The 9,725-nt window shown below is 49.5% G+C and overlaps 1 protein-coding gene across 2 annotated transcripts in view; it reads left to right on the plus strand.

The window, feature by feature from the left end:
* The window catches only part of GASK1A (golgi associated kinase 1A), a 51,250-nt gene extending 44,074 nt beyond the window's left edge, over positions 1 to 7,176 (plus strand). For both annotated transcript variants that reach the window (XM_057706859.1, XM_057706861.1), the window contains 3 exons: positions 3,150 to 3,272; positions 5,092 to 5,195; positions 5,808 to 7,176. In XM_057706859.1, coding sequence (XP_057562842.1) covers positions 3,150 to 3,272; positions 5,092 to 5,195; positions 5,808 to 6,018 — 438 coding nt within the window. In that variant the 3' untranslated portion in view covers positions 6,019 to 7,176. The remainder of the gene's footprint in view (positions 1 to 3,149; positions 3,273 to 5,091; positions 5,196 to 5,807) is intronic.
* Positions 7,177 to 9,725: the final 2,549 nt, after the last annotated feature.

Raw genomic sequence — 9,725 nt, forward strand, 5'->3', positions numbered from 1 at the left:
CTAAAGTATTTACTGTCTGGCCTTTTATAGAAAAAGCCTGCTGACCTCTGCTCTAAACCTCTGTGAGGGCAGCCTCAGAGGGCTCCCGCTAAGGAAGGCGTGCATATAAATGCACGGAGGAGGACACCCCCCTCGCTAAGTTCTAGGACAATATGGAGAAATATGGGGACGTGATCCTGTTGTAGCTTCAGATGGATTTAAAAACAGTTGGAGGGCTGGGAGGTCTCTGGGGGCATGCCACAGGGCTCTGTCCTCAGCCCTGTCCTAGTCAACACTTCTATCAGGAGCCTAAGTGAGGACGTCAGGGTTCTGGTGGACCCAGCCGATTGCTGTCCTTCCCACACAGAGCCCTGGTGTGATTTGCCTCCCTGCCCCCATTCCTGGGCTCAGGGATCTGTGCAGCACCATCTTCTACTGGCTGCCGCTGCACTAGGGATGAGCCTGTGTCCAAATTTGGTCCAGTCAGGATGAAAGGAAGGACTTCTATTCCATGGTTTTTGGGGGAGAGCTTGCTTATCTCTCTCTCTCTCTCTCTCTCTCTCCCCTCCCTTCTCTCCCTCCCTCCTTTCCTGTCTCTATCTCCTTCTCTTTGGACATGAACAAGGAAAACCATACCCACAGCAGCTACTTGCAGGCTTCTTGAGACAACACAGGGATGTCCTTAACACTGTAGGGGTAAAGTGAAGGGCAGGAAGAAACCCAGGTCCTTATCGTGACAGCAGGAGCTGCTAAATCCCCTAGCCCACCCTATTGCGAGACTTCCTGCTGTAGATGATCTTAATTTCCCCTGCAGTCAAAGCCATCTTGAGCCAGGTTTTTCTGTAACTTCTAGTTGTTGTTATCCAAAGTCCAGGAGGCCAAAGCAGTGGCTGTCTACCTTGGGGGCTTGTTAATGGGCTCGCTGCAGGGACAGGGCTCTGGCCAAGCTGGGCCTGTCCTCCGGGCTAAACATGCCTTTTTAAGTGGTGTCAGTGGATGTCCTTGGTCCATTGCTCCTGGAAAGTCTCCATAATGCAGCCTCACAGAAAGGCCCTCAGCCTGCCTGGAGTGATGGTCTAGGCTCGAGGTGTGATTTCTCCATGTTGAATTGTTGTGAAACAGAGAAAATAATGTTTGGGGATAGTAGTTGGGACTGTTTAACACTGTCTCATTGCGGGACGTCTGGTTGTGTGAGGTCGATTGGTGAATAGAACTATAGTTATTCTCTGGCTTGTGTGGAAAGAAATCAATTTTGTATTTCTTCAGAACATATGGGAGTTTCCTACAAAGGCATTTGGAAATGGAGGGAGGCCTTTTCTCAGCCAGCGCTGAGCTGGGGCTGAGTGCCCTGCGAGGTGGCCGGCCCAGCTCTGATGAGTGCAGCATCCTGGGGTTACATAACAGACTGTGTCATTCTCCCCTCCCCACCTCGTCCCCATCCCCTCTGCCGTTTGTGGAGGGAGTTGGCTGCGTGTGGCAGAGGGAGACACGATGGTGGCGCTGGCTAGAGCTGGACCAGGTCTGCAGCTCGGGTTGGCAGAGCAGCGACCACAGAAGATGGGTGTGGACCATCCAGTCAGCCCCCACGCCTGCTGCTGCCTCGGTTGTTGTGGAGGATGATGGGCTCGGAGACTTTTGGCTCCTCCTCTTCCTCCTTCACCTCTTTGAAAACTCTTCTCCAGCCTTAACTAGTGTAATGATGGGGACCTCACTTGACCTCTAACTGGCTCACCCTTCCTGACCTTCAGGGAGGCAGGGCAGGATAACAGAGAGTGCTGGGCTCAAGCCAGGCAGACCTCGGTTCAAATCCCAGCTGTACTGCTTTCACATGTACGGCCTTGGGAGAGTCTGGGGTCAGTGTCCCCATGTTAAATGGGGACAGTAATGTTTCCATTGCAAGGCTGCAGTGAGGAGTGGGTGAGATGGGGATGCAGTGATGGTACCGGTCATCCGAGTGAGGTCTTCTTCTGACCCCACCTATTCTCCAACTCCAGCTGGGCGCACAATTCAGTTCTGACACTATCCGCCTGGAGTCAGTGTCAGATCCCACAAGGCAAGGGCTCATGCCCACAAGGCTGCCAACTCAGATGCCAGTCACAGATCCTGGGCCACCCGCACTTCTGACCAACTGGCTATATATTGGGGGTTCTCATGACACCCTCCTCAGGTTCAGTAATTTGCTAGAATGGCTCACAGAACTCAAGAAGACACTTTACTTATGTGTACTGGCTTATTACAAAGGATGTAAATGAACAGCCAGATGAAGAGGTACAGGGGTGAAGTCTGGAAGGGTGCCAGGTACATGTCCCCGTATGTCCCCATGGAGGTGGGGTGCATCACCGTCCTGGCCTGTGGGTGTGTTCTCCAACCTGGAAGCTCCCCAAATTTCAATGTTCAAGAGTCTCTGTAACCCAGTTTCCAGCTCTCCTACTCTTCTAGAGGTTGGAGGGTAGGGTTGAAAGTTCTCTCTACTTGTCTCTCTGGCAATCAGCCTGAAGCTATCTAAGGGCCCCACTGAGTCACCTTATTAAATTCTGATCTGGTCAGAGGGTTTATTATGAATAACAAAAGACACTTATATCACTGGGCAAATTGCAGGGGTTTTAGGAGCTCTGTGCCAGGAACCAGGGGCAGAGACCATATTTCTTATTAAACCACAACCTCTCTGAGGGAGAGACACTGCTTCATTGCTCCCATTTTAGGCATCCAGTGTAAGATGAGCCAGGAACAGACACACTCTCCTTCCTGACTTCGATTCCTGTAGGGTGGAAGCACCATCCTAGAGGCAGGAGCTGCCTGGAAGGTCATTAAAAGATTTCTATCTCCATCAAGGGAAGAATCCCTGATGTAGCATTTGCTGCTTAAAGAAAAAGTGGTTACGTGTGGGTCTCCCCGGGCAGACAGACAGTCGGCACTTAGGAGGCCCCAGGCTGGAGCTCAGGGCCAGTGGTACAGATGAAGCAGTGACTGTTGGGTGGAAACCCACGCAGTGTGAAAAGCAACCCTGGCCGCAGGCGCACGGGCTGGAGGAGCAAGCAGAAGCCCCATCACACCCGGAGGCCAGCAGCAGAGCTGAGCGGCGCCGAGATCCCTGAGGATGGCCGCCAGCATGTGGCCCCAGGGCTCTGGAGGCCCGAGTGCAGGGCCCTCAGATGATGGTGTCCCCACAGGTCCATGACCGCCTGGATCGCTACTGCTGCGGCTTCGAGCCCGAGCCCTCAGACCCCTGTGTGGAAGAGAGGCTCCGGGAGAAATGCCGGAACCCAGGGGAGCTGCGGCTGGTCCACATCCTGGTATGTCCCCAGGTCGCCCCGGGCTCAGGTCTTCCTGTCTCCATCTGCAGATGCAGTTGGCGCGTGTCAGAGATCATGTGACCTTGGGGTGGCCCAATCCTGTTCTTTTCAGCAGCAGAACCCTTTGAATGTTTTCAGGAAGCCTTAATATATAGAATTGAAAAAAGTGGAGCTTTGAGGATGTGGTTTAGGTGGGTATGGGGTGGGGGCTGGAGCTGTTGTCACTGACGCCTCTGTCCCCTAAAGACTGCGGGGATGCCCTAGGGCTCCAGGAAGCAGAGTGTGATCACTGTGTGTCTAGCAGGACGTCCTCGTTGTTCCAGCAGATGTGGAGATTGTGGCCTGGAGTGGGGAAGGGGGTTTCCCAAGCTGCATGTCTGGTTGGTGGCAGTGACAGGGCTCCCTCCTGGACCCTGGTGGCTCACAGGCTGGGGCTGTTAGAGAAACACTGTGCTGCCTCCTGTGAAAACTTGAGTCCAGGGTGGGAAGCCACGTGTCGAGGTCATTGATGAGGGGCTTGTGGCGCAGAACAGCTGCTTCTCCTGCACGAGGAGCAAAGTGCCACCCTGGGGAAGGGCTGCTCTGCCTTCCCGCAGCGGGGCTGGTGTCCTCGCCATCTCGCCTTGGCCAGCTGCTGTGGAGGGTAGCCGTCAGATGGTGCCCTGGGCTGAGCGTCAGGCAGCCCCTCCAGCCCGCAGGCCAGGGCTGCCTCCTGGAGCCTCTGGTTGGTGGGAATTCTCCCTCCCCAACCCAGAGCCACCGCTCCCCTTCCCTGGTAAAAGGCAGATATCCCTGGGAGATAGAGGGCTTTTAAATCCATCATTTACCCCTAATGGGCAGCCTTCTCACAGATCCTTCCCAGCAGCAGTTTTTGGAGGGAGGAGTCATTGGGTTTCAAGAAATAAATGATGCCAGGTGTGTGTAGAGGGGTGCGAGGCAGAGAGAGGGGAAGCTGAGGTCCTGGAGACAGAAGTTCACAATTTAAGCCCAGGTCGCTGGACAGAATTGTGGGAAATTACCAGGGAATCTTGGTGAATGTGTAGGAATGGGGTGTGTGCAAGGTGGTGGGAGTAGGGGGCCGGAAGAGATGGCCTCCTGTTCCCACCATACCAGAGTTCTAAGGTGCTAAAGAATTCCCTGGGGCTGATTTTAGTTTTGAAGAGTTTTTAGAGGTCCTAAAACTGTGGGGACAGAGGATGGTTAGTGCTACCTGAGGACGAAGGGTATCTGTGTCCTTGGTGATGCTCAGGGGAATGCCCGGGGTCAGGGGAACGCCCGGGGTCAGGGGCACCGGGGGGCACGCGGGTGGGTGGACGTGTGTTCATGCACGTGTAAGATACATCCCTCAGCCTCAGCCCCGTTGGTGGGCTACCTCTGCCCCTGCCCCTTCCCACCCATGCTCCTTACCCCTTCAGCCACCAGAACAGGAATCAGTCCCTCTGCCTTGCAATTTCGCAGATGGTGCTGTGGCTTGGGGCTACAGGTCCACGGTTGAACCAGCCAGCTATTTATTAGCTGTGTGACCTTATGCAAATTACTTCTTTGTGCCTCCGTTTCTGTAAAATGAGGCCAATATCAGTGGCCACCTCCCAAGGTTGCTGGGGGGTTCACCGAGATAGCGCCTCCTCGCTCTAAGCACAGCACTGGCATGGAGTGAGCTCACTGCTCAGCACGGGCGGGCAGTCTGGGCGAGCAGCAGGGTGGGTGGTGGGACGGACAGCTAAGGACCCCCCAAGCCCCTGAGCCCCCACAGAGTCCAGGGATGCCAGCTAGGCTACACCCTGACCCACCTCTGTCTCTGTCCATCTTCTGCCCTGAGGTCCGGAGCAGTGAGCCTTCTCATCTGGTCTACATCGATAACGCCGGCAACCTTCAGCACCCGGAGCACAAACTGAACTTCCGGCTGCTGGAGGGCATTGATGGGTAAGGGTCAGAGGGGTTGGGTGGAGATTCAGGAACTGAGGCTTGATGGCCCTGCTGTAGACCTTGAACTGTGGCTTCTGAGGAGTCCACAGTCCATCAGACAAAAGCTGTTGGATGAGCCTTGGAAGGGGGTGGGGACTCCTGGGAAAACTGAGGGGATACAGCCAGGAGGCCCTTCAAGTCCTGCATGCACTGCTCCCTCCCCAATGTCCAGAGGGCCTCCTGGCCCCGTACAACACAGGGCTGCCCTGCTGGGGAGTGGGCAGGCCGGCCCTTCCCTGGTCCCTTGCCTGGGAGCCACCTTCCCTGTTCAGTCCTACAGCAGCTTGGCCTTCCTAGGGCTTCTCCTCACTCCACCCAGGCCAGCAGAGTGGATTCGCCCACTCAGGAGGGTGGGACCATCAAAAGCTCTATCCCCTGCCTGCTGTCACAACAGAGCCGTGGAAGGGTCCGGGGATGACTAGTCAGCAGGTGGCCCTGGAGACTTTGTGGGCTGGCTTTGCGAGTGCCCAGCTATGCACGTTCTGGCCATCTGGCCTGGCCTTTCACGGAAACTCTCTGAGATGGCTTTCTCTCTTCCTTTCTTTCCGGGGCTGGGGGACCTTCCTCCAGGTTTCCTGAGTCTGTTGTGAAAGTTCTTGCATCAGGGTGTCTACAGAATATGCTGCTCAAGTCACTACAGATGGACCCAGTGTTCTGGGAAAGCCAAGGCGGGCGACAGGGCCTAGAGCAGGTCCTCCGGACCCTGGAGCGGCGAGGACAGGTCCTGCTGAGCCACATCCGGAGACACAATCTGACACTCTTCAAGGACGAGGGCCCGTAAGCCCCCTGCCTCATTGCAGGGGGAAGAAGCGGGGGCATCTCACGACACGACTTGAATGGATTAACTCCCATCCTCACGGCCACATTTTCTTGGGTTCACCAAACTTGAAGACAAAAGGGAAAAGCCAGAAATCAGGAGGGCACCCTCAAAGCCATCACTTAGGGTTTTGGTTTAAGAATTATAAAAGTAATACATGCTCACTAAAACAAAGTCATAAGTAATAGAAGCATATAAGATAAAAAGTGAGTCCTAGAAATGCCCTACAGATGTGATGTGTATTTTATTCACACTCACACTACATGCAAATGAAGCTGTAATAAAGTAGGATATCTTTGTGTGTCAATTCACTATTTGTACTTTACTAGATTTACTATGTTCTGTATCCGCCATCTGGGTTGACTCAATTCTTATCCATGACTGCACGGAACTCCCAGGCAGGGATGTGTCATATTTCATTTAGTTTCTCACCTTATGATGAGCATTTCGATGGCTCTAACTTTTCATCAGTTCTGGACAATGCCTGCATGAACATCTCTGCAGGATGTGGAAGTATTTCTGCTAGCTACGTTTCCATGAGTGGGCTTCTGCATCAAAGAGTATGGGCATTCCTTATTTTCAGAGAGACTGCTAAATTCCCTTCCAAAAGGTGATGTCAGTGTACACTCCTACCCAGAGGGTAGGGGACTAATTGTTTCCCTACACCTCACCAACACTCACTATTCTCAAACTTTTTGTTTTTGTTCATCCGATAGGGAAACCTATTTTTAATTTTCACTTTTTATTGAAGTATAGTTGATTTACAATACTGTGTTCATTTCATGTATACTGCAAAGTGATGCAGTTATATATACATTTTTTTTTCAGATTATTTTCCATTATAGGTTATTACAAGATATTGAATATTGTTCCCTGTGTTATACAGTAAATCCTTGTTGCTTGTATGTTTTATGTGTAATAGTTTGTACCTGTTAATTCCAAACGCCTAATTTATCCCTCCCCATCCCCTTTCCCCTTTGGTCACCCTAAGTTTGTTCACTATGTCTGCGAGTCTGTTTCTGTTTTGTATATAGATTCTTTGTATTATTTATTAGACTCCACATATAAGCGATATCATATAATATTTGTCTTTCTCTGGCTTACTTCACTCACTATAAAATTTTCTAGGTGCATCCATGTTGCTGCAAAGTGCAATATTTCATTCTTTTTTTTTTAAAACTATTTATTTATTTATTTATTTTGACTGTGCTGGGTCCTTTTTGCGGCATGCAGGCTCAGTTGTGGCATGTCGACTTCTTTTTTTTTCTTTTTTTTTTTTTCATTTTATTTATTTATTTATTATTTTTTTGGGGGGATACACCAAGTTCAATCATCTGTTTTTATACACATGTCCCCGTATTCCCTCCCTCCCTCGACTCCCCCCCACCCTCCCCATCCCAGTCCTCTAAGGCATCATCCATCATCCAGTTGAACTCCCTTTGTTATACAGCAACTTCCCACTGGCTATCTATTTTACAGTTGGTAGTATATATATGTCTGTGCTACTCTCTCATTTCATCTCAGCTTCCCCTTCATCCCCTGCCCCCACAAACCTCGAGTTCTCCAGTCCATTCTCTGCATCTGTGTCCTTGTTCTTGTCTTGTCACTGAGTTCATCAGTACCATTTTTAGATTCTGTATTTATGAGTTAGCATACAATATTTGTCTTTCTCTTTCTGACTTACTTCACTCTGTATGACAGACTCTAGGTCTATCCCCCTCATTATATATAGCTCCATCTCATTCCTTTTTATAGCTGAGTAATATTCCATTGTATATATATGCCACATCTTCTTTATCCATTCATCTGTTGATGGGCATTTAAGTTGCTTCCATGTCCTGGCTATTGTAAATAGTGCTGCAATAAACATTATGGTACATGTTTCTTTTCGGATTATGGTTTTCTTTGGGTATATGCCCAGTAGTGGGATTACTGGATCATATGGTAGTTCTATTTGCAGTTTTTTAAGGAACCTCCAAACTGTTTTCCGTAGTAGCTGTACCAATTTACATTCCCATCAACAGTGTAGGAGGGTTCCCTTTTCTCCACACCCTCTCCAGCATTTGTTATTTGTAGACTTTTTAATGCTGGCCATTCTGACCAGTGTGAGGTGGTACTTCGTTGTAGTTTTGATTTGCATTTTTCTAGTAATTAGCAATGTTGAGCATCTTTTTATGTGCCTGTTGGCCATCTGTATGTCTTTGGAGAGATGTCTTTTTAGGTCTTCTGCCCATTTTTTGATTGGGTTGTTTGTTTTTGTTGTTGTTGTTGAGTTATATGAGCTGTTTATGTATTTTGGAAAGTAAGCCCTTGTCGGTCGCAGCGTATATTCTCCCAGTCTATAGGTTGTCCTTTCATTTTGTTTATGGTTTCCTTTGGTGTACAAAAGCTTGTAAGTTTGATTAGGTCCCATTTGTTTATTTTATTTTATTTATTTATTTTTAATAAATTTATTTATTTATTTTAATTTATTGGCTGTGTTGGGTCTTCGTTGCTGTGCATGGGCTTTCCCTAGTTGCAGTGAGCGGGGGCTACCCTTCATTGTGGTGCATGGGCTTCTCATTGCGGTGGCTTCTCTTGTTGCAGAGCACCAGCTTTAGGCACAGGGGCTTCAGTAGTTGTGGAGCATGTGCTCATCATTAGTTGTGGCTCACGGGCTCTAGAGCACAGGCTCAGCAGTTGTGGCGCACAGGCTTTGTTGCTCCATGGCATGTGGGATCTTCCTGGACCAGGGCTCCAACCCATGTCCCCTGTATTGGCAGGCGGATTCTTAACCACTGTGCTACCAGGGAAGCCCCATTTGTTATTTTTGCTTTTATTTCTGTTGGCTTGGGAGACTGACCTAAGAAAATATTGGTATGATTTGTGTCAGAGAATATTTTGCCTATGTTCAGTTCTAGGAGTTTTATGGTGTCATGTCTTGTATTTAAGTCTTTAAGCTATTTTGAGTTTATTTTTGTGTATGGTGTGAGGGTGTGTTCTAACTTTGTTGATTTACAGGTAGCTGTCCAACTTTCCTAATACCACTTGCTGAAGAGGCCATTCTTTTCCCCTTTTTTCCATTGTATATTCTTGCCTACCTCTGGATCTATTTATATTGTCTGATATTTTTCCCTTCCACTGTCTCTTGATACCCTGGGAATTTTGGTTTAATGTCAGACATTGTGTATAAAATATTGCAGAAGCTCTAAATGAGCCTTTAGCTTATGGCAGGCACGTAGAGTTAGGATAGATTGTTTTAATTCCAATCACAGAATGGATTGAGTATCAGTCTTTATAAGATCTGCTTTACTTTTAGTTTACTTTTATTCCTAGGGTGCAGGCCTTTAGGGGTTCCATTTGAAAGCGTGAGGTGCTTACCAGAGTCTCTCTCTCTCTCTCTCTCTCTCTCTCTCTCTCTCTCTCTCTCTCGGCCTGTGGCATGTGGGATTTTAGTTCCCCAACCAGGGGTTGAACCGGTGCCCCCTGCAGTGGAAGCATGGAGTCCTAACCATGGGACCACGAGAGAAGTCCCAGGAGTCTTTCTTGTCAGGACTTCAAAACCAATTTTTATCTCCCATCCTTCTGAGGCCACCAGACTTCTGTTAAGTTTTTCAGCCAGTTGGCTGCCACTTTCTGCTGTGTTTCTCTCAGCCTGCACTCTTTGTGAACTGGTGAATGCCATGAGGGAA

Source organism: Hippopotamus amphibius, chromosome 13, assembly GCF_030028045.1.
Source record: "Hippopotamus amphibius kiboko isolate mHipAmp2 chromosome 13, mHipAmp2.hap2, whole genome shotgun sequence".
Classification (NCBI taxonomy): Eukaryota; Metazoa; Chordata; class Mammalia; order Artiodactyla; family Hippopotamidae; genus Hippopotamus; species Hippopotamus amphibius.